The sequence below is a fragment of the Sinohyriopsis cumingii genome, chromosome 19, assembly GCF_028554795.1.
Source record: "Sinohyriopsis cumingii isolate HCF-2022 chromosome 19, ASM2855479v2, whole genome shotgun sequence".
Taxonomy (NCBI): Eukaryota; Metazoa; Mollusca; class Bivalvia; order Unionida; family Unionidae; genus Sinohyriopsis; species Sinohyriopsis cumingii.
This window is the reverse complement of record NC_142979.1, coordinates 53,197,105-53,222,382: the sequence shown is the minus strand read 5'-3', so window position 1 is coordinate 53,222,382 and position 25,278 is coordinate 53,197,105. Positions and strand designations below refer to the sequence as shown.

The 25,278-nt window shown below is 35.1% G+C and overlaps 1 protein-coding gene across 1 annotated transcript; it reads right to left on the bottom strand.

Moving 5' to 3' along the window:
- Positions 1-1,123: 1,123 nt before the first annotated feature.
- On the bottom strand, positions 1,124-5,473 carry LOC149775714 (uncharacterized). Its single transcript, XM_089943596.1, has 3 exons — positions 4,588-5,473; positions 3,181-3,300; positions 1,124-1,443 (listed from the first exon to the last, which is right to left on the bottom strand). Exons 1-3 carry the CDS (start codon positions 5,441-5,443, stop codon positions 1,259-1,261), a joined length of 1,161 nt encoding a protein of 386 aa, XP_089799722.1. The 5' UTR covers positions 5,444-5,473; the 3' UTR covers positions 1,124-1,258.
- Between the last annotated feature and the right edge of the window lie 19,805 nt (positions 5,474-25,278).

Below are 25,278 nucleotides of genomic sequence, written 5' to 3'. Positions count from 1 at the left end.
GAAGAAGTTTGAAGAAGAGAAGACGACCTATGCAATACCCTCTATGTTAACGAAATGGTGTTAACAACATAAAAATAAGGCACTTTTCAGAGCCACTCATATGCTTCGAAAAGATTTGCTTTCTTGCCTAATATATTTTTAATCGATTGTCTATTTATACTTTATCTTTGCCTCTAAACATATATACTCTCTTATCTAAAACAAGTTTAGTCGATTTTATAGTTTCGGTGAGACAGATTGATGTTCATCAATCTATGCATATGTTTCATATATGTTTATATCTCCACTGTTATTGTCTCTCCCTAGAAAAGCGCGTATTCAGGTCACAAACTTGCCATATGGTTGCCGAAGTCCAGTACCGTGACGTCACCACACCTGTTCCATGTAAATTTTTGAGGACAAACTTATTAGTGAATTTGATTTTCTATTTGAAACTCAACGCATATATTATTTTCTTATAAAATTAATTAAAATTGAAAATTATTAAAATGTGTACAAGTTTGTTCTTTCTTTCTCTCTCTCTCTCTCTCTCTCACACACACATACATACACACACACACACAGACACTAACAGCTGTGAATATAGCGAAAAGAGCAGTCCATGTTTTAATCAAGTGTTGCGATTCTTACTTTCCTAATCGAGAAGAAGAAAACTATATCATATCTTGGATTTTCCATTATTTTCCCCAGTTATGAAATGTGAGTGTTGTCTGTAATTATATGTGTATTTTTCCGTCTCATCATCAGTAAAATTTTCCATCACATGCCATACCTTCCCATTATATTCCCACCCCCACCGTCAAGTCATATTCAATTTCCACATTCCCCCATAACTGCCCAATGTAAACTTTAAAATGGATCCGTACAGGCCCATTACATTCAAATTCTCATATTTTCATCCTGTTTTTAAACATCCATAGGGCCCCATCTGAATTCTTAATCTTCTATGAGCTCCTTCTGTCTCAAAATGAGAGAGAGAGAGAGAGAGAGAGAGAGAGAGAGAGAGAGAGAGAGAGAGAGATTATAATTATGCTCAGTCGCATCGGGTTTTTAATCTAGAAATGATGTCCTCGACAGTCATTTAGAAATGAGGTCCTCGTCAGTAACTTGAGTAAATAAGATATCTTCGGATTGCCATTATTACATTGTAGCCCATTTTATTGTCAGAATTACATAGTAAATACTGAACAGTAACGTCATCAACAAATCAACAGATCACAGCAGGTGATATTTTCATTATATTTATAATCTTGACGATTTAATCACCGCCCTTGTGACCATTTTTTCCACCGTTGGTTTTTTTTCCATTGGCTCCATTTCTATTGGCGTCCTGGGCTTTACTTCCCACGGCTCCGGCTTTGACTCCGCCTACCATACCTCCTTGATCGCTTATACCTGTTCCATTTTTAGTCATTTCAGGAAGCGATACGAGTTTCTTTTGACCTGAAAAAGAACACTAGAAGTTTAATGTTCCTTACACGTTGCTTTTCCCTTTTCTTTGTATTTTTGAAAATATACCGAGGTTTGCTAAGTTATGACAATGTAATTAAATTTCAGCAAATTAACAACATTAATGAGTATTTGCCTCCATCAGGGATTGCTCTAAACAATGAATGAATGAATGAATGAATGAATGAATGAATGCAACTTGAGAAACATGATCCTCCACTTACTAGAATGTTATAGTGTATCGGAACCACAATATCTCATCAAGGTTACTAGAATGCTATAGTGTATAGGAACCACAGATTCTCTCCAAGGTTACTAGAATAATATAGTTTATCAGAACCACAGTATCTCTTCAAGGTTACTCAAATGCTGTAGTGTATCTGAACCACAGTATCTCTTCAAGGTTACTAGAATGCTATAGTGCGTCGGAGTCACAGTATCTCTTCAAGATTACTAGAATGCTATAGTGTATTGGAATCACAATACCTCTTCAAGGTTTAGCAACATGTATCCAAGTAGCAATTTAGGGAAATTTGAAATCATAATATTATCCACAGCCCCTATCCCCACCCCCGTCAAGGATCTTAAAAATGTACAAGATAATCTTTTTAGGAAAAATATATTTTCAGTGAAGGGGGTGGGATCTTTGGACCACACATACAAAGAAGGTAAATATTGTGGCATCTGCACCCAATTTTTTTAAAAATTTCCAGTTCTAATATTTTCCCACAAACTGATAAAAGAAAACGTATGACCTTAAATTTGAAACATGCACAGTAAATACAGTAAGTAGTTTGAAGAATTGAAACTTGATTGTACAAACTCATCAACTAGAGAAATAGAGGCGAGGTGCGGGGCGGGGGTAGTAGCCCTGGGTAATACTATAGTAATGTCTAGATAAACAGGGTAAAGTAGATATATCCTTCCAGATTTCTGAACAAATAAACATTTCATCACATTTAACTCGATAATTACCCCGAGCTGATGTGACGAAAGCCCAATTATTCTTGCGAAGTATTCGATTTTCAATTTTCAGCTACAAGTATAATCTGCGTCAGATGACAGCAAACTCAACAATTCCTGTAAAATCAGCGCCATTTTTTTCACAGACTTTGTGGGTAATTTTCTGCAAGATATTGTGATTTGCTGAAAACTGTCACACTTCTGGTGCTTGCGAGACCAGAAATAACTTCCATCCTCCATATTAGCTGAAGTACAGAATCGCCGTACTTTTTTCACATGATGTACCACGCCATAGTATAGTTGTCTGCTTTATATTCTCTATTCTGTGTACTCTTCTTTGCGGCTAATTAATCGGAAAGCGTATTTTACCAACTACCAGCGTATGATATTGTCTTGCCAATTCAGGCTGGTACCAGTGCAGGCACTGTGACTAAAACTTGTTTTTTTTTTTATACTTATCCAGTTCATGCGTTATATCAATGAAAATTCTTATAAAGTATTATCCAGTACTGGTGAAAAGATTTTAATCTGGAGTTCTCCAGAAATTGTATGATACTACAATATCGACGTAGCTCCAAACCAAGAAGCCATATATGTTTTATAAAAAGATCTTATTATTTGCATAGACATCTACAGATGAACGTAGAGATTAAATGCTTTGTAAAGAACATCGCTTATTTCGTGTTAGTAATACTCTATTATTCAAAATGTTAAAAATACAAGAATAAAGAGAAACCGAATTAGAGATAAAATGAAGTGGAAAATTACCTTCTGCAGCACCAACTTTTCCTGGTGCGACTCCCTGATGACAATCGGGGCCGCTGCCACCATTATGTACATCCTTACCACCAGCAGAGGGGCCCATTATTCCCTGTCGCATGTTCCCCACTGTGGGTGAAAGTAACATTTAACTAAATTGACACCGATGTGATATAATCATTTTGATATTTAAAAATGCTTTTTAAACTTTTGAGCTGCTCTGCAAGTCGAACCTTATCACTTTGAACGATGCCAAAAGTACTCATTGTCAATGGAAACACGATTGTGATATCTTAATAAAACAGACACCTAACCAAATGATGAGGTTATATGACCATGTATAAATAGTACATATTTTAAAAATGTTTAGTTATTACTGTCATCAAATAGGCTTGGGATAGATTTAAACTGCAACCTTATTAATGTCAGATCTCATAGTCCAACGTGGAAATCTGATTTACGCCAATATGTGGTAATGTCCTATTGACCCTGTGGTTTATTAATCAAACAACAACTTTCACATTTCTGAAAGTGACGCACGTCGTTCGGAACATGTAACTTTTAATGATAACATACCGTAACATGAATACGCAATACTTTATCTGATAGGATACTAAAAGTAAGTGGGCTAGAAATTCCAAAGGTCACCAAAACATGAAATTTTCACGGTGCCTGTAAGATCTACACGTAGGACTGTGGAGATCGGATATTAATCAGTGAAACTGTTACCTATCTGGCTTTAACAGGCTGTGTTTCTACATGCCTGGATAAAGTTTGGCAATCTCACATTTAAGATGGCTGCTGCCAAGCTCAGTGTACATTCGGTTAAATATTTATCTATTACAATTGCTATCGATATTTCTAATTCACCAGATTTATGCCAATGCCCCATTCAGATATTAAACCGGTAAGGGGCTATATTCATTTGTTTTAATTTTTTTTTGTGTGTGGTGGTTTTCTTAGACTTCGATGCAAAATAAAAAGGATCATAAGTAAATATTTTAAATTTCATTCTATATTTTTATAGGCAAGGAACATACGAAATATAAAGAAGCGTACCATTTAATTGCAATATTTTTAGTCATTCCGTTAAGAACTTTAAATTAAAACCGTCGTATTTTTTATTTTTAATAGAGTTGTTCGACTGGACATCACCAGTTCAGAATACGATATTGGCTGATTTCAGCAGAAAAGCTTTTGTACACAGTTATTTATTTACCAGTAACTATATATATACATACACACACACATACACACACACACATACACACACACACACATACATACATACATACATATATATATATATATATATATATATATATATATATATATATATATATATATATATATATATATATATATATATATATATATATATATATATATATGTATGTATGTATGTATAAAGTTTACCTCTTTCTATATAGGAAATGTATATTCCGTTAGGCATTCCGCTCCCAAATTTGCCACCTGGATGATGCATGGGTTGCGTTGGATAGATTGGCGTGGGGGTCACTGGTGGCACGGGTTGCACAGGATACATTGGCGTGGGGATCACTGGTTGCACGGGTTTCATTGGGTACATTGGTGTGGGGATCACTGGTTGCACGGGTTTCATTGGATACATTGGCGTCGGGGTCACTGGTTGCATGGGTCTCACTGGATACTTTGGCGTGGGGGCCACTGGTGAAATGGGTTGCACTGGATACATTGGCGGCATTGGTGGAACTTTCGGTATTAAGGCCATTGATGGCATAATGGGCATAGACGGTTTATATGGCATGGGCATCATTGCTGAATCCACTCCGTATCCATTTATTTCGGCGTTCATATCCATACCTCCATTTAGTCCATTATTTCCATTAAATCCGCCATTCGTGTCCATACCTTTGTTAAGTCCATTATTGCCATTAAATCCGCCGTTCGCGTCCATACCTCCGTTAAGTCCATTATTGCCATTAAATCCGCCGTTCGCGTCCATACCTCCGTTAAGTCCATTATTGCCTTTAAATCCGCCGTTCGCGTCCATACCTCCGTTAAGTCCATTATTGCCATTAAATCCGCCGTTCGCGTCCATACCTTTGTTAAGTCCATTATTGCCATTAAATCCGCCGTTCGCATCCATACCTCCGTTAAGTCCATTATTGCCATTAAATCCGCCGTTCGCGTCCATACCTCCGTTAAGTCCATTATTGCCATTAAATCCACCGTTCGCGTCCATACCTCCGTTAAGTCCATTATTGCCATTAAATCCGCCGTTCGGGTCCATACCTCCGTTAAGTCCATATTTGCCATTAAATCCGCCGTTCGCGTCCATACCTCCGTTAAGTCCATTATTGCCATTAAATCCGCCGTTCGCGTCCATACCTTTGTTAAGTCCATTATTGCCATTAAATCCGCCGTTCGCGTCCATACCTCCGTTAAGTCCATTATTGCCATTAAATCCGCCGTTCGCGTCCATACCTTTGTTAAGTCCATTATTGCCATTAAATCCGCCGTTCGCGTCCATACCTCCGTTAAGTCCATTATTGCCATTAAATCCGCCGTTCGGGTCCATACCTCCGTTAAGTCCATATTTGCCATTAAATCCGCCGTTCGCGTCCATACCTCCGTTAAGTCCATTATTGCCATTAAATCCGCCGTTCGCGTCCATACCTTTGTTAAGTCCATTATTGCCATTAAATCCGCCGTTCGCGTCCATACCTCCGTTAAGTCCATTATTGCCATTAAATCCGCCATTCGGGTCCATACCTCCGTTAAGTCCATATTTGCCATTAAATCCGCCGTTCGCGTCCTTACCTCCGTTAAGTCCATTATTGCCATTAAATCCGCCGTTCGTGTCCATACCTCCGTTAAGTCCATTATTGCCATTAAATCCACCGTTCGCGTCCATACCTCCGTTAAGTCCATTATTGCCATTAAATCCGCCGTTCGCGTCCATACCTCCGTTAAGTCCATTATTGCCATTAAATCCGCCGTTCGCGTCCATACCTCCGTTAAGTCCATTATTGCCATTAAATCCACCATTCATGTACATATCACCGTTCATTCCATTATTGCCGTTACCTGCGTCGTTTATGTCCATTCCCTTCTTTCCGTTCATCATAACCATATCGCCGTTCATCGTGTCCATTTCTCCATTCCTTCCATTCATAACTACGTTCATTGTGTCCATGCCTCCGTTTTTTCCATTCATGCTACCGTTATTTTTCTCCATACCGCCGTTCTTTCCATCAGTGCCATTGATTCCACCATTCATGTATATACCGCCGTTGATTCCTTTGATACCATTCATCATGTCCGTTCTTCCGTACTTTACATTCATACCACCGTGCATTGTGTCCATACCACTGTTCATCGAGTTCATACCTCCATTCATTTCTCTTTTAATACTTTTCATCCCGACATTCATGTCTACCATCATCACTGTCATGTCCCCACCACCAACTTTACCTTCTTTCTGGCGATTTGGTTGGGGTTCATAAAATGGAGGAGGGGTGTATCCAGCACCACCATTTTTCCCGTTACCATTACCATTAGGTCCTATTTCGAGCAGAAAAGTGAATTGAATCTTTTGTAAGTAAGATTTAATGATGATTGATAATGACCAAAGTACAGTTGAAAGTGATTTTTTATGCATGAATAGACATATACTAGGAGAAAAAGATTGACAAATTTAAACTCCTATGGTGATCTGATGAAAAAGTAGTTATATTCTGGGTTAATTCAACAAAGGGCGTGATTTAGAAAACACAGTTAGACTTTCATGGAGGTTGTTAGCTTGTATTCTTTTAGAACTGTCTTTACTGTCATCAAAAAAATAACTACCCTGTGCCAGCTTAGCTAATGCACGATATTTTGTATATCGTTGCAATTATGTTAAAAGTGGTCATCTCAGTTACCACTGTTTATCAGAAAAATAATAATAACATTTGCATTAACGGTCACTTGTATGAAACAATCATATCTCCACTGTACTACGTGAGGATCTCATAGCGACCATTATGGGGTCATGTTCTGATGACCTTTGAATTAGCCAATAGAAATATAGCTTTCAGAAATTTGAAAGTGACTCAGATCGTTCTTCACACATTGGTACTCTTCAGCCATACTGCTCTGTCTCCAAATGCAAAGGTATGACTTCGTCTAATTGGCTGATAAAATTAGCGATCATATTAATGACATAGGGCACCAGAACATGACCCCTAAGCGGTTGCTGTCAGATCTTCAAGTACGAAAGTACCGATCTGATTTTGATCAGATTGTCCTATGAACCAATTTGCTGTCTTGAACATTAACATGTTGTATGTCCCTTGCACAAAGTTTGGATGAAAGTATGCCTTGATTAAGTTGTCATCTGTCCTTTTGGGTCATTTTTCTCTCCGGGGGGTTGCTGCTTACGGCAGGTTTCAATGTAAAATTGTAAGTTGTGTAAAAAGCATAATTGTGTTAATACTTTTTTTTTAACGACACGTCTGTGGTACGATACCCACGTGATTACTGCATGTTGCCAGTAACGCACACCCAACTGTGATTATGTAGATCCTAATGTATCATCACAGAGAGACGGCAAAGAAAGATGTAAGCTGACCAGTTGAAAGTATGAATAGAACAGTGTTGACCCAGGCTAGTTAATTATGTGACAGCGGACCTCGGTATACGATCCCCGGATTATACGCAAAGAAAGACCGTAATTCACAAAGTGCCTGTTACATGTGATCAAAATTTAGGACATTACACTGTCGATTTTTGGTAAGTTAATGTTTTTAAAAGTTTAGAATTAATTCTCATAAGTTGTCCAAATGGCTTTTCTGAAGCTAATTTAGTATATGTTATCTAAGTCATGTTTAGAGTAAGTAATTTTATTTGTTGAGAGTTGTGACAATGACACGGTTTACTAGCAGGATCTTTGAGCAGATCGTTAAATAATAGTTAAAATGTTTTAATAATTAACTTTGAGTAGAACATTTTCATCCACTAAAATTGACTGCCATGGTGTCACAATACTCATTCATAAAGCTCTGGGGAATGAAGATAACTTAATTGATTTAATAATTATTGATGTGCAATTGTTGAAGTTCCGTTTAGTACTTAGAGGTATTAAGTATACTTAATTTATTACTTGGCACTTATTAATTTAGTACTTAGAGTTATTAAGTATCACAGTTCTACAGATTTTTGTCAACACTAGACACAGCCAAGTATACCTTTGTTTTAGTTATTACTTTGTCCGTACCAGGCACAGACACTTTTCTTCCCACCCACCCCCCGAAAAAATTTAATTAAAACTCAGATAACAATTGTCTCGACTAGATTCGTCGTTCAATTACACTTTTTTTTTCTAACATACCATTTGATGGCCATTCTGTTTGAAAGTAAATGAGTATTATATGCTATCGTTTATTTATCAATTTATCACTTGTGAATGGATTTATTTCTTGATATTTTGATTAAATATGCACTCTCATCTAAGGGAGTAAGGCATCTTCATCCTGCAATAGGTAGCTCTTTTCTGATAACTATGAAATGGAAATCCAAAAATATAAAACTTGAAAGTTAGTGGCATTGTTAAACGAAACTCACCTCCGTTTAATGGGTAAACCCTATTATAACTGGCAACACTGGTTACAGAAATGACGACAGCAAACGCTAGTACGGGATTCATCATTCTTTCCTGCAATCAAAGTTTCAGAAGTGAAAAGTTTGTTGAAAAGTGATTTAAAAAATACCTTTGTCTACCTTATTATGATATAACTGACTGGTCTCTTTAAAAACTTTGATTTGCTATTAGCAGAATACACTAACCCTACTTACATGAAAGTATGATTTCGTTGAAAATAACTCTTTCGGCATAGTGTTTACACACTAAAAAATAGGTCTATATGTTACAATTTACGACATTTTACGATTCCGAGTAAACCGGAATGAGACAGAAAATGTAGACAAATATACGATGTAGAAATTGGGTGCGATAAGTTATGAAGAGATATATGTATTCCTAATCTACAAATTTAACTGATATCGAGAAACTATGGTATAAAGAAAGTGTGACCTCTGTAGTGACTGACGCTGGCTCATACATTTACTTCCTACCATTCTTGAATGTGAGGGTGGGTTGGTTGTGGTGTGAGGAACTTTAAAGGATTATTTTAATTATATATATATATATATATATATATATATATATATATATATATATATATATATATATATATATATATATATAAATTTCTGAATATTAAATGAACTCGTATTCTTGTTGCTGTGGTGGTGGTGGTGGTGGTTTCAGCACCTAGTTTTATTTGTATCTTTAGGATCTCGCTCTTTTGTAACATTTATATTAAAAATTTTTAGAGTAGACTTTGACAAAATTTAAATTAGTAAAACAAGATTAAACTGCTTTGCTACGTGTCAAATGAAGCACATTAATTTACGAGGGGAACGATTTTTAATTAATGACGTAATATCTGACCGCATTTCCAAGACCTACCTTTTTCGATGATTACAATTATTGTATTGTTCGCCAAATATTCCTCAACATTTTGAGTAGCGTAATCATAGACATTGGAGAATAAACATGTATTATTGCTTTAAAACATTGATTGCAAATTTATAGAAAAAGCTTACGACTGATAATTTTCAAGAAAGGTGAGAAAAAGGTGTAAGAAACGAAAAATAGCAAAGAGGAAAGAAAGGATTGAGTGTTTAAACTTACATGAGGTGATATGGCCAACGAAGTTACGTGTTCTCGGCCTCCTGATCTGCCCACTCATTGAATCCGATGCATTTTATATACTTTTCCCAAAAGCAGATTGACCATATATACATATTCCGGAAACATGGTCTGATCGGTGACTCGTTCTGGCAATTAACAAGAAATAAATACAATGTAATTTCGTGTTATATTTGTAGGTCATCGCCACAGGTGATAAAGCTGCAGCTAAAATGATACTAAATCTGAGTAACCCGTCTAGAATGTAAAGGATACGAATGTTCTTGCCACATCAAAGAGATTCGTGCATCTTGGACAGGGTTGTACATTGTTAAATATGAATTCCGTTCAATTCAGTTACAAGTATTTAATCGTTTAACGCAAAGCATGACGGAATCAAATATATCTTTTTTAACTTTTTACATCATACTGACATATTGTTCTCTATTTCCGCTTTTCTCAGCAGAATAAATGCTAAAATTAGTAATTATGGAAGCATGTACAACTCTTTTGCATGAAAGTTCAGTTAAAATAACTTACATGAATTGTTTGGTCCGTTCAGAGAGTTTGCATGGAGCGGAAATGACGGCAGTCGATATTATATAGACAAAGACTTGCAATGAGTATCCTCCTACCCCATCCAAACTCATGGCTTTTGACCAGGTGATAAATGCAAAAGTCCTATTACTGGTCGAAATGCAGAATTTGTGAGGCGCATTTATGAAACCAGTCATACACCCAATGAAATAATTACTTATATGGGCATAAAAATCTTCGATTTGTACATACTATATATATATATATATATATATATATATATATATATATATATATATATATATATATATATATATATATATATATATATGTGTGTGTGTGTGTGTGTGTGTGTGTGTGTGTGTGTGAGAGAGAGAGAGAGAGAGAGAGAAACTAACCTATTCTTACACAGCAGGAAATCACATGAAATTTCACGAAAACATGCAAAACCTAACTATTTGGGGTTGGTCTTTCTATGTTAATATGCATGCAGAAATACATGAATGTGTGTGCGTGCTTGTGTGCGTGTGTGTGTGTTAGTTTTGGTAAGCATATGGAGGCAACTATTAGGATACAAGACAATTTAAGTTAATACCATGTTTGGTGGTCATTTTGGGATATATGTAAAACCCTAGCAAATTTAATAGAAAAAAGATGTTCCACTCCTGACTGAATTAATCATTTGAATGTTATCTAGTATTCGAGTAACTGACCTATCGAAGGTTTGATGTACTTGATATGCAACAAAACTTAAATTCATTGGAGATAAAGAACACGACAATGGCAAATTCTTTAAAATGTAAAATACTTGCTGGTCGAAAACGGAAAAGACCACAAATAATAATAATAATAATAATAATAATTTTTATCATTATTATTATTATTATTATTACTACTACTACTACTACAGCAAAGATAACGGTTTATTTTTTATTGTAAGTCATGAACACACAATACTACAGTGACAACAATATTGCAATAATGTACACGCCATATTACAAATTAATTTAATACAGTGAAATAACATATTAAGAAAGAAACAATCCAGCAACCACAATAGAAATATGCAGGAAGATGAAACGGAAAATAGCATAGATGTGATATTGCAAGTTGGTAAATAAAAGAATAATATAGTTACATGTACATTTGCTCTCTTCAATGAAATGCTGAAAAGACCTATTGTGTAAGTTGAGACGTTATGTATCGGTTTCTAGACTTATTAGAGAATATATTATTTTTGACATGGTTGGTTTTGGCTATTGATCTGGAGTTATGCATTATTCCGTCCTTTCTCTGCAGCTAAATTATGAGTGGAACATCCGAGTCTGGCTAAACCATTTTGTATAAGGGTGGATACATAAATGGTTATTTAAAACTGAACAAAAAAAATATCCTAACATTTATTATGCTTTATGTGATTTATTAACAGCAGAATTGCAATCCTAAATTAAATTGTCTTTAAGACGTTGGCTGATATTGAACAAGACTATTTTTCCTCTCATACATCCTGTGCGAACCAAATATAACCAAATCCATATCTGAATGTCTTTAACATTGAAAACATGTGACTTTACGTGATTCGCCCATATTTTTAAGCATAATATAACATCGTTATCATCCATTCTAATCAACATAATCCAATACTTGATACATTTACAATAATAGTTACAACAAAGAGAAAATCTTTCCAATTATCCTCGTAGTTAAGGGAGTATGTCTTGGAAGGTGTTGAAAACACCAATCAACTTTATATGAATAATCATACCCCCAAGTTTCAGTGACATAAGTTAAAGCAGGTGCGATCATAGCATCAAATAGTCTCATGGCTTCTTTTACAGAAAATTTAAAATTTGCCTAACTTATTTTAAATAATACCTAATGTTATGTTGAGACTTATCTGCTTGAATTAGGAGTTCTTCCTTTGCTTCGTCCTAATAAGTTTCGGAGTGAAATATAACCCAATGTACTTATACCCAAACACGGAGTAATACCTTTATGACCGGTTTATGTCTTTTACTTAACTGAGCCGAATCTCTATAACCCATGATACTAATCTTGCGTCACACGTAAGTGTATACAAATGTATATAAATACTAGGTGAACCTAGGTTGGGTGTAACCCGCGATAGCTTCAAGTGAAGTTCTTTATGCACTGAAAAACTGATCAATATACACTAACACACGTGTTTCTTCAATTGTACTGCCTGCAAATCAAAAACCTGTTTTGGGGAAAACACGGTCTCGAACTCCACTCTGGTAATTAATGTATCCTTGCTAGGCATCGAGTACAGCTTGGTAATCGGATTGGGAATACATTTTTGCTGTTACGAGCACTCCATAGATACGTATTCGTTGATGCATTTATTGTAATAGCACTGCCCGTAACACCGGTTATGATTGATATGACTCAAACATCAATTCCGTTTAGTGTGACTCATCCAGTCAGATGGTGCCTCCAGTGGCGATTCAGCAAATATAATCTACTACTACACATACGCGTTTGTATTTTACGAGGACCACGGTTCTCTTGGGAAATTCATCTCGCAGTTGTTATTCCGCTTTGATTGGTTTCTTGCCTTGGTAACTTTGAGTGTTTCTCATAGTTCTTCTACTAATATTGCCACCAGATAGACAGCGGACTGACCTTGGTGCATTGTGTGGACGCACTTGCAACGAAACACAATTCTTTACTTGTACAATAGTCATGCAATCGTAGAAAATATCTTCCGGAGGAATAGTTCAATCTCCGATGCTACAAATGACTGGTCTTATAATAAGTAATAGAAAAGAGCGAAACCCAACAAGTTTTGCAAAATTAAACAAATAAATTACTTCACTTGAATACGAAAGTGAACATTTAAAAACAACTTACAGTATTGTGAATAAAATCCAAAATATTCCTAAAAGAATATTACAAGTTCAACAGGATTTATAGAATATTCCAAAAGAATTCCAGTGGTGTTCCGAATCAACCCCAATCTTGGATGTGTTGATTAGCAAGTAGCATCGAATGTGTTAATTAGCAAACAGTCTCGATTTAGCACATTGTAATAATCTAAAATGTCTATGAACAAAATCACAATAATATCCAAAATAGTGATTTGGTCCTAAAGTCAAAGAGCACTATGGATTCCAATTAATAATTTAAATAAATACATTATCTCAAATTAAACTGAACACAATTAAATAGTTATTCAACTAGAGATGATAATATGTAGAAATAGAAATCTAATATACGACAATAGAACCAGGATGACAGTCACTTTTCCATCAAATTCGTAAATAACTTGCGTCTGGAACATTCTTAATTTCTTTTTTTTATTATAAAAAAACAGGTCTTGAACTAAACATCCATGAACATGTTTACCTTCAGTTAATAGTGATCATAATATAAAATCCAAAATCATGGAGAAATATTAGCTATATTTACAAATTAACAAGACATTAGCCAGGTAGGCCCTAACCTCAATTACCAGCAAAGGTCACCTACTCAATATAAATACATATAATATACAGTCACTGAGAAAACCCAACACACAATGCAAATTAAATATACATAACAAAACTTTTCACAGATAAAAGGAAATATTTATACAATAAAACCTTACTTTTTATATAATAATCAAAGTTATTATAATGTTTACATTTACATAGAAAGATGTCTTATGATATACTTAAAGCAAAACAGCACTTCTATACATGTAACAGTGCATCTTGGTTCGAGTCTTAAGCTCAGCCAATGTGGGTGCGTCAAAAAGCATGCCAGTAGCTTCTCGTAGGTCGGTGGTTCTTTCCAGGGTTTTTCTGTGTTCTACCTCCAACATTGATACTAGCCGCCATTTATAGCCTATCTTGTGCTGAGAATGGCGTTAAACCCTACAACAACAACAACATTTTTTAATGAAAAAAGGGTGTTGTGACCACTAAATACAATAATTGGTGAATGAGCTGAATAAATACTTCAAAGTGTTGTAAAGCAATAATAAAGCCAAACATTTCTGCTCGGTTGTGGAATAATGTTTCTGGAGCTTGTTTAATGTTTAAGAAATATAGCACACTTAATGGTTCCTCTACTTCAATCACTACTCCACCAACCTGTATCACTTGCATAAGCATTCATTTTAAAAATTTGACTCAGATTTGGAGTTGAATGAGTTGGTGCACTCTTAAGCTTGACCTTTAATTTATCAAAAATCCTGAAATTTATCAGACCAATGAAACTTGGTTTTCTCAAAGCAAATTGGTCATGGATTCAGCAATCATGGAAAACTCTGAGCAAACTTTCCGATAATATCGAGCCATATCAAAAAAATTTATCAATCGCATTTTCCTGATAAAAACTGGGAATTCAGAGCTAATCTTGTCCATAACTTTTGTATGTTTAACTTGACCGCATCCCCAATATGTCCTAAAAATGTAACACAAGCACACAAAGACTCGCTTGTATCTAAATTATTTGCCAAATTTGCATCACTCAGTCCATTCAAAGAGTTTGCCAATGGTTTCCAAGTGATCTGTCCAGAAGTCGTTGTTGATGATGACATCGTCGATGTAAGCGTCACACTTATTTAGACCAGCCCAAACCATGTTCATTAAATGCTGGAATGTTGAAGGCGAACATTCATAACAGATGGCATCACATTATATTGATAAAGACCATCTTGATTTACGAATGATAACATTTCCTTATCCCTTTTCGTCACTGTAATTTCCAGAATCCTTTCAAAAGGTCAAACCTTGAGATATATCTTGCACTTCTAATTTTGTCAATGCAGTCATTGATTCTTGGCAATGGAAATTAATCTATTTTTGTAACAGTATTCACTTTTCTAGTATCGGTGCACATGCGGAAAGTATTACCTGGTTTCGGCACTAGGATACATGGTGAACACAAGTTATTTTACTTGGTTCTATGCAATAATTCTCAAGCTAATACTGAATTGTTTTCAAACATTCCTGTCTGAGAGGATTTATCCTGTAAGAATGGAGTTTCAGAGGTGTAGAATCTACAAATTTAACGTCCTAGCAGAGTTTATTTTTCGGGTTGGAAAATCGGTAAATAAGTAGCCATATTCACTTACCAGCTGTTTTAGTTGTCTTTTCTTGTGGCTGATGATGTGAAAGTTTATGGTCCAGATTATTAAATATTTCTCAATTACAAAGATGCATCACAACAAAGACACTATAGTCCGATTGTATGTCGTAGTTTAGACCCTCGATGTGTAGGATAGGTACAACTAAATTGACTGAATAATTAACATGTTCTCTCTTTCAGCATACTCCTTTAACATATTTATATGGCAAAGTTGTTTCTGTTTTCTCCTCTAGTTGTCTTATTGATATATTTAAGTCCCGTTCTTACTTTCAACTGCTTAAGGAGTATATCATTTAGTAAGAAGATAATTTTGTAGTACAGGCAAGAGAGTTAGAACTCTAGCACCAGGCTGAAAAATTATTTTCATTGTAATTCTGTCGTACCTTAAATTAATTATTCATTGAGTACAGTGAAGACTATTTCTCAAGTCTTTGACAAATTACATTTAAAAAAGGAAATATAGTAATACAGTCGAGACGATTAATTTCTAAATCTTCTGTTAATGAAGTTCTCTTTTAATAACTTCATTGGTATACGGAATGTGTCTCCAAAACTAATTTCAAAGGACTTAAACCTTAAACTGATTTCTTCTTTTCCTGTATCAAAGCAATATGACCGAAACAGTTTTTCAAATTTTGATGAAATTATTGCAAAGCTCCTTGACTTTCAGGGTGATAGACAGAAGGCTTAAATTGCTGCATGCCTAATTGATTCAGAACTTGCTGGAAAATTCCAGGCACACTATTTGATTATTAATTAGGCTGAACAGATTGGCGAAGGCCAAAGGGCGTTAAGAACACTTCACCAAAGGTTTTACTATGATTTTAGTTTTAATATTTCTCAAAGGAATTGCCAATTGAAATCTTGTGGATGCACACATCATGGTCAACAAGTACTGACTGCCTGACTTGTTCTTTGGTAATGGACCCATAAAGTATACCATTATCCTTCCAAATGGAACGTCAACCGAAACAGTAGTTTGCAGACGAGCATTGAGTATCTTCTTGCCATTTGACAAGTGTGAAAAGATCATCACTTAGAAACATCCCTTTTAATTTTCGACCAACAAAAGAGATTCAAGGTCTTGTGATTAGTGTTATTTACTTCATATGACAAGTCAAGGGAGTTACATCGTTAGACTAAACATATTCCTGTCGATATGATTTAAGAACAAACATTTAATACCTCACTCACAACTCGTTACCAGCGGGTACCTCAGATGGTGTCCGTTTCCTCAAAACTAACCCAGTTTTCACAAAATAATAAACAGGTACTTACGTTGCTTCAGTTTCTCTAACATGCCTCTGAAACAAACATGAGATCTCATAATCATGTTTACCTTAGACAAAAAGTAATTCTCTTTTGTCACCTTGATTAGAATAAAGAGCATCAGTTATAAAAAGAGGATCATTGTAATTAATACATCTTGACTGATCAATGTGACCTCATTAAGAGACCAATGAATATGTCAGATAAAGGAATAAAAAATTTTATCAACATCATTCTCTCAAGAGTTCTTTTAACCATAACTCTAGTAACTGTACAAGCTGGGTAACGTCAAGGATCTCATTTTCAACAGAATCAACTTTCTGATCTAAACAAGGCTTGTCAGTTGCAAATGGATTAACTGTCATGTTTTCTCCAGCTGCATAATTGCCTATTCATACGTGTAGAGGACCATTAACAACACCGCAATCAACTCTATCAATAAGAACACTAGCACTAGAAGAAGACTTCTAATATAAAACCACAGTACCTGATAATTAAAGACTCTTAGAAGCTCCTGTGTCTCTTAATATGTCAAACGGGATAGATTGGGCAGAACCACGAATACATTATACAATACATTTCGACATGTATGCTTCATAATTCGCCAGAGCAAATCAGACCATGACCTCCTTTAAATACGAGCTTTTGGAATAGCTCTGTCTTTATTATGCTGCCTATTTTTCAGTCTGTACTCATCAGGTATGACGTGTCCTTTCTTTTTGCAATAGGTTCACGTAGGAAAAGATAAAGATTTCTGATCAGCCTTATTAGAAGTTTAATTCTTAAAAGTTGTGCCAGATTGATATTTGTAGTTGATCGTAAGGGACTGAGATTTCATTACTAGGAAAAACTGCTGCGACGAAAACCTATTGCAAATGAAACATTTTGAGTCAAGAAATAATTGTCAGCTGCACGAGTAGCATTTTCTAAAGTTTCAACCTTTGGCTCATCCAAGTAAGTCTTGACGTCACTATGGATACAACTCTTAAACCCTTCAACTGATATGATCTGAGGCTATCGTGATTTTGGTTAACATTCTTGCCTGGACACCACCTATTAAATAGTTGTTCTTTTTCCTAGGCAAATTCGACATGGGTTTGTTCAGTTTCCTTTGCACGATTTCTAAACCTTTGTCTGTATGCCTTAGGAACCAACTCATAATCCTTCTAGTTATATTCCTTAACTACATCTAATTGGCACTTTGTTTAACCAACAGTGAAGTGTAAACAACAAAAACTTTACCAATAAGTTCACATTGTAATAATAGAGTTCAATGCTTCATAACCATCTCAAATTTTCATAAACTTTCTCAAAATGAGAAAAATATTGATCTGTATATTTTCCCCCAAAGGCGGATACTAGCCTTGTGTTTACGTTTACAACAGAACATGAGCTATTGTGTATTATCTTTCCTTCCTTTTACATTTGCATTTCTCACTCTCTGCATGTGAATTTGCATTTCTCTCTCTCTCTCTCTCTCTCTCTCTCCATTTCCTTTTTCTACAATTGTATTTCTTTAGTATTTTAGATTTCAATGATTTCGTTTTGAACCTTAAACTTCCTTAAAACAATTTCCATCTGGATCTTTAGTCTCAATTTTTTCGTTCCATTTCAGAGCCAGAGACTTACGAATCGAACCTAAGGCACTATATGCACAACTTTTTCTTCCAACAATTATTGGATCAAAATAAGTTTTATTTCTTGTTTCTTGAAGAAGCCTTCGACTCAGAAGATCGGATTGTCTTGCAAACTGAAGCAATTTGTCCCGTTTCAAGGACAATAACCCTTCCTGGGTATGATTTAAAATTAACGTTTTGCACTTTAGATGACATCATTAAAGCTTGTTGGTTTCGCTATAGATTCTTCGAACGTGTAAAGTTAAAAAAAAAAAACAGAGACTATACAAATGTTTCAAACTAAGTGAATTTAAATTTCTAAAGCAAACTTGAAGTTACTGATATATTTGAAAGAAATACTTATGTTAAGTGACAGAAATCGAGGAAAACCTAGAAATTTAATTTAAAAAAATTCAAGAAATAATTTATTTTTCAGGAACACGTAGTGAACATTTAAACTCAATTTACACTATTGTGAATTAAGTCTCAAACAGTTCCAAAAGTTCTATCACTAGTCCAAACTTATTGAGCATTCCAAATGAATTCCAGTGGTGCTCCGAATCAGTTCCAATCTTCGATATGAAAACAGTCTTTATGAAGCACAATGATATAATCCAAAATGAATTCGCAATAGTTTGTAACTTAGTCATTGGTTCTAAGGTCAAGGATCACTTTGTAATTCCAATGAATAATTTAAATAAATAACTCCTCTCATATTATATACTGAACACAGCTAAAGCTGCACAGTTGTTAAATTAGGAATGAGTAATTCTAAAGTAAACGAGATTTTTAAAATAAAGCTCAAACCGAATAGCAGGATGATGATCATTTTCTTATCGAATTAGTAAACAACATGCATCTAGAACATTCGTAATATCTTTAAAAAGACAAGAACTCGAATCAACATTTGTAAACAAGTTTGCCGCCAATAAATTACGGTCTTGAGATATATTTGAAAACTCAAAGAGACATGTTAGCTATGTAATATCTTGTTTAAGAAATAACAAGACATTAATTAGGTTGGCCCTAACACTCGATTACCGACTAAAGTGCACCACACAATATAGATGTACATAACATATAATCATGTAGAACAGGTAACACACAAATACATAATATTGGCGATTGTACCTTACTTGTGTTTTGTACCGCGTTTGTTTAGAAAGACACCAATTAAGCCGGTACTTTTTGCTATCAACGATCGTTTTCGTCCCAGAACTGATACTCTGGCAAGTGTGTCCTTATTAAATAACATTCAGGATCTTTCTTTTCTTGGTTGAGTGAAAGTTAGTTTAACATGTTCGCTGGAATATGTAACCGTGGTGGACTCAGCAATGACTCTCACTTCCTCGTTGCAGAAGCAATATTTGGCTAATTTTGTGCCTGGTGATGACGTCTCTTTTTGACTGGAGATTTTATGTACTAATGCTATGACTCAGACTCCAAGCTAGCCTCGAGTTGGTAGTGGCAAATTACCGTAGTTCCAACGGTCTATGTCTGTCTTACCTTCATTTAGATTACATTTGAGCGTATATACGGGTTTGGTAACACCAGTGTGAAGTAGATATTTATCTACAAGTGGTAGACAATTACTATCGATATATAATCCGCTACAATCTGTTTCAATATCCCATTATCAATTACGCAAGTTCATTACCGGGGTCACTTATATGGAATGATAAATCTGATCATAAAGACAATCACCAAAGACGGTTAAGTAACCTTCTAGATAAACAATAAATACTTCAAACTGGTTTTGATCTCTGGAGACCAATGACGTCGATACTGTATATGTTAAAATATCTGAGAGCTTGCTGGTTTTGTCGATAGTTACCATAAAAACTAAGATGACGCTGAACATTTGTAATCATTACCATTCTAGTCACACACATTTGCTTGCGGTTAATATAAGCAAATATTATTCAGGCTCATGCACCTTTAAGATGTGGCGCTTAGGTCTAGCAAAGCCATTTTCACAAGTTTTGAAAACAAGCCAACCATTTGATAATGATACCATATCAATTTGTTCCTCTCCTTGCTTGATTAATATTGGATGAATTTAGCTTCATGAATTTATTACGCGTTGTCGTGACTATTGCTGGACAGTGACAAGAGATGCTCCATTTAATGAATACAAGACACAAACTTAGAAGCGCCGATTAGACAATGAATAAGGACTAAACGTTTGTTTCATGATGCATTTTATTTATATAACCGTCTTGCTATTTTGTTTTGTAAAGTGTTTTATAAACAAGACAGGTGAAATAGTATCATGTAAAGCAACCATAAACACATGAAAAGATCTAGGTTTACAATTTAAGATTAAAACTCTACTATCTACACAATATATATAGACGTAAAATTTAAAAATTTAAATATCTTGGAACCAGTAGCTAATCAGTTGTTGTTTTAATTGTCATATTTGAACTCAGCACATCAAAATCCATAATAAATAGCACATTGTATCTATGAAGCAGACAACTTTTAAAAATTTCAGTAATTATTACTGTATATTTCTTTTTTTCGAGATCAACCCTTGAATATCTGTCGATCCCATTCCTTGTTCATAAAACCAGGTCACGTAGCCGCTGGTAGTTGAAACCTACCATAAAGCTTTAATTTTTTTTTATTCTTTGGGACTGGTTATGTTATTGACGATCCTTAGAGGAAAGTCAAAGATCTGCTTCCATGAGGGTTCTTTAATTTTTTTTACTTGTGTGTCTAATTTTGATTTGTCCTTGTTGTGCAAGATTTGCAAGTTCTTCTCCAAGATACTCTTACGTGTCTTTTTAGCCATTATTGAAATTGTGTTAATCGTTCTGGCGTATTCATGTACGTATTTGTTAATATCTATGTACTCCGTTTAAATCCACCAACATATTATGGCTGCATTGTTGCCTTACCCCAACGATTGTCTGGGAGAAGATACATAACGTAACTATTTTATGATGATGGGGTCATAACCATCTATGTTTGGATTGTTTTCATAAGCTTATCAGTAGATGTCCAATAGCGGATGCTACTTTTCACAAAGAGATTCTTAACAATATCGTTAAGTATATCCAACTCAGTGAACAAATACAGATCATGAATGTCGCCAAGATTCTGACAAACTTGGAGGAAATACCTTCAACACATAACAATCAATGCAATGCCTCGATCGGTGGGACGTGAAAATACACTTGTTGCAATCGCTTGTGATTCGTAGCGATATATTCCTTGGCGGGTCAGTAAACTGAGTGTACCATCGTTGGCACCACCGTATCGACTAGTGATTTTGAATGGATCGCTACCATTTGATGCAAAGTTGTTTACAAGGTTATTCGTGCTGAAATTCAAGAACTGCGGCAAGTCAGTAAACTGAGCCTAAAAGCCATGTTTTATTCCATTGCATTTGGGAGGACGTTTTTTCGTACATTTGACGCTGCTAGCATTAGTAAGTGGCCATCATACCAGCGAAGATAATGAAGCACTACGAGAATACACGTTTAGTTAAACTGAATACGCTGTATGTAGCTCCTCGGTACACATCTCAAACGGACCATTACAGGTCCAGCAACAGCAGATCCTGAGAAACATATTATCCCTAGTTAAAATCATGTTCACAGACGAACCAATTGGTTGCAGCATCCACTTTGCTGTGACATCGAGCAAATATATAAATACTTCTAATGTGTCTGGGGCATTAGCTTTCTGGGCTTTCACAATATTGCAGGCTCCGTTTGCGTGTGGCATCTGACAACAGAGTAACAAACTTTGCAATGGACTTTTCCGCCACTTGGATTCTTTCTGTCCACTGGAAACATTCAAAATCCGCGTAAAACCACGGGGACTTTTACTTTTCGTTGCCTGCGGTAAATTTCAAACTGTTTTTGCTGAGTTCTGACAGAATTATTAGGGTTCGTCATCGATTCTGTCACAATAAACGTCATTGTTGTTAAGAATTGTTGTGTACTAAACACATACATGAAACGCCTGTATGGGAACTTTCTTACTCTGCAGGTTAATGATTCGTGGAAAATATTTTATCTATACACAGTACTACCTATGAACCATTAATTTCACCTAATAATAACAAACCAATATTGCCGTGGATAAAGAAAATGTCCGCGGGCCTTTGTTCCTAACAAACACATTGTCGGCGATGTTAGGATCGAGTCGTTCAAGCATACTGATAACAATAACTTATATAGGCGACTAAATGTTACCAAACTTATGTTCTCCCAGGCTTTGTTTGTATTTTCGAGGTACTACTCGTAGACTCAACTCAGATAAGATTGTCCATTTGTCATCATTTGTTCCGTTTATCATTGATTACAGTGGAGCATACTTGTGAAGGAAAACTTTTATCAATTTCATTATTAATAGTCTTTGTCTATATGGTTCAAGATTACACAGGTACCACAATTAGATCATGGCTGTGATGTGCAAAGACATCCTTAGTTATATGACCATTCATGGTAAATTCCTCATAAAGAGAGAACAATGACAACCTTGAATGCAGACGGCAGCACTTTCTCACCCAAGTGGCGTAAAGTTGATCCCGGACACATATTTGATGCAACATCTCTGTTTGGTTTATATACGCTTGGAATAATGGTCTGGTAATCTGGAATTTTTTAAAGAACATACTCGATTGCCTCGAATGCGATAGTGGCTGCGATACGTTGACGGTTTTGATCATCCTCGACTATACGTACAGTTTTCGTAGAAACTTTTATATTTGATAGTACTGCTTTGCACGTAGGTCTATATCAGACCCTGTGCAACAATAAGACCTTATGACACAAGTATGTCAGATTTTCAGTACCTCTTACATGGTTTGGACTTCTTTGACGAACCGTTATGATTCATTTGAGGGAAACAGCGATTTAATCCTTTCTGTAACGTTAGAAGCACTCCATTGCTCAGGTAATACAATCACATAATTGATATACTCATAAATTCTTTCAAAATACTGTACGCATCTATCTGTGACGTTTTCACAATTTATATGATATACACCTCCATAGTTGCTTAATATAATATATTCTCACACAGTTGGTATGAAATATATTGAAGCTACTATATTTTTGCACATAATATTGCATAGAAATATAGCCATACTCAATAAACTATATACTAACATAATGACGATACTCTCCGTCAAGTATATTATACTAGTTACATATTCTCGCACAGAGAAAACAGTCTTATTATATATTTTATAAAATATTTTGCGATAAATCATTACAAAGGTAGGCAGCATCAACAGTGTATTAACCTGGTATAATAATAACTTCCCTTGAACAAGCTCTCTAGGCTAACTTGGTTTAAAAGGCACTTGCTCAGTTCATAGAGTTGCGTGGACAGAATGGTATTATCACGCTTTATATAGGTTTTGGTTCAAAACATTACTACTTACTATGTTTATTTGTTTACTCTTAGTGCCACTTTTCGTAACTCGTCAAATATCCATCGTTTCTGAATACAATTCATTACGTTTTATCTTAATTAACATATATTTCATTATTTTCACAAAATGTCTCTGCAATATTAATCTGCGTTTGTAAAGAACAGACCGTATCAGCACAATTAGCAACATCATCAGCATACAACCATTCCATAATTATAGGTATTTAATGTGTCGTAAAGATATCGTTTAGAAACGTTAGTCTAAGGTCTGACTCTAAGTCATTTATCAATAGACTTAGCAGAGGAGTGCATAATATGCAGATTTATAACTGAAGAATTCGGTATATTGCTTTTTCATCTCCTCACATGAACGTTTATTATGTACATCAAGTCTAGAACTTTGAACAACTTTCCAACGATACCTTTGTTGACAAAGCGTGTCAGTAATTTTACATGATCAGCAGGATCAAAACCCTTCAAAAAGGACCATAAAAGGACAATTAAAACTACCTAACATTTTACTCAGATATTTCTGAACCATTGCTTGAAATGAAAAAACAATTATCTACTGCTGATTAGTCTTTGCGGGAACCCTTCTGATCTTTTAAAATTGTGTTGTTAGCTTCACACTACTGAGTATATTAATTATTATTGTTAGGGTCATCTGATGAGCCTTGTTTCCGTTTCATGCTTGTCCCCACCTTTCAAACACTGATCCGCTGTCTGTCAAAACTTTCATTAACTAATATAAAAAATAAAAACAATAAGGACATCTGTTTGTAGTGGTGTTTTGTTTCTGTTTTTAATGGGGGTGTGTGTTTTATATTATTATTCCATCAGGTTCACGAAACATTCCAAATTATATAATTCGGATATTTTCAAGAACTACAAATTTGAAAATAAGGCTTTCACAAATATTAGCTGGCGTTTCAGTCCTACTGTCAAACATGTGATTAGAATCTGAGTCATGACGCTACGATAACTATCTGATGTATTCATACCCTTAAATGAAACAAGATCGTGACATTACTATATGCTTTGCGCTCACATGTTTGTTTGATCGATTTCCACAAATCTGAGATATTTTACCTTGATTCAATTAATATTTTTCTTATTATTCTCTTTCCTTATGCGAATTACATTTATGAACATTTTGCTGCTTTTACAATCTATCAGATTTTGTGTTGAACAATTAAATTAAAATTTAGGTAGAGAACATTTTTTTTTAAATTACACAGAATTCAGAAAGGTTGCGTTGGAATTAATTAATAAATTTGTTCTTCTGCGTTTTCATTCCATTTTTACCTGTCAAAGATTTGACTCGAATATCTCTCCTCCAATGTTTGCATGTTTCTAATGTCGACAAGTGGGAAAGAGAACTCACATAAGACAGGGTATTGCACAGATTTACTACTAGAACCAATTTCGAAATAGGAACATTAATTTAAAAATATAATCGTCTACACTGGCCCCATCCCTCAC

Coding starts and splice junctions, on each gene's coding strand:
- LOC149775714 (XM_089943596.1), bottom strand. CDS start 5,443: ATGGACCCGAACGGCGGATTTAATGGCAATAATGGACTTAACGGAGGT. Junction 3,301..4,587: donor CATTTCCTATATAGAAAGAG/GTAAACTTTATA, acceptor TTTCACCCACAG/TGGGGAACATGCGACAGGGA. Junction 1,444..3,180: donor AAAAGTTGGTGCTGCAGAAG/GTAATTTTCCAC, acceptor GTTCTTTTTCAG/GTCAAAAGAAACTCGTATCG.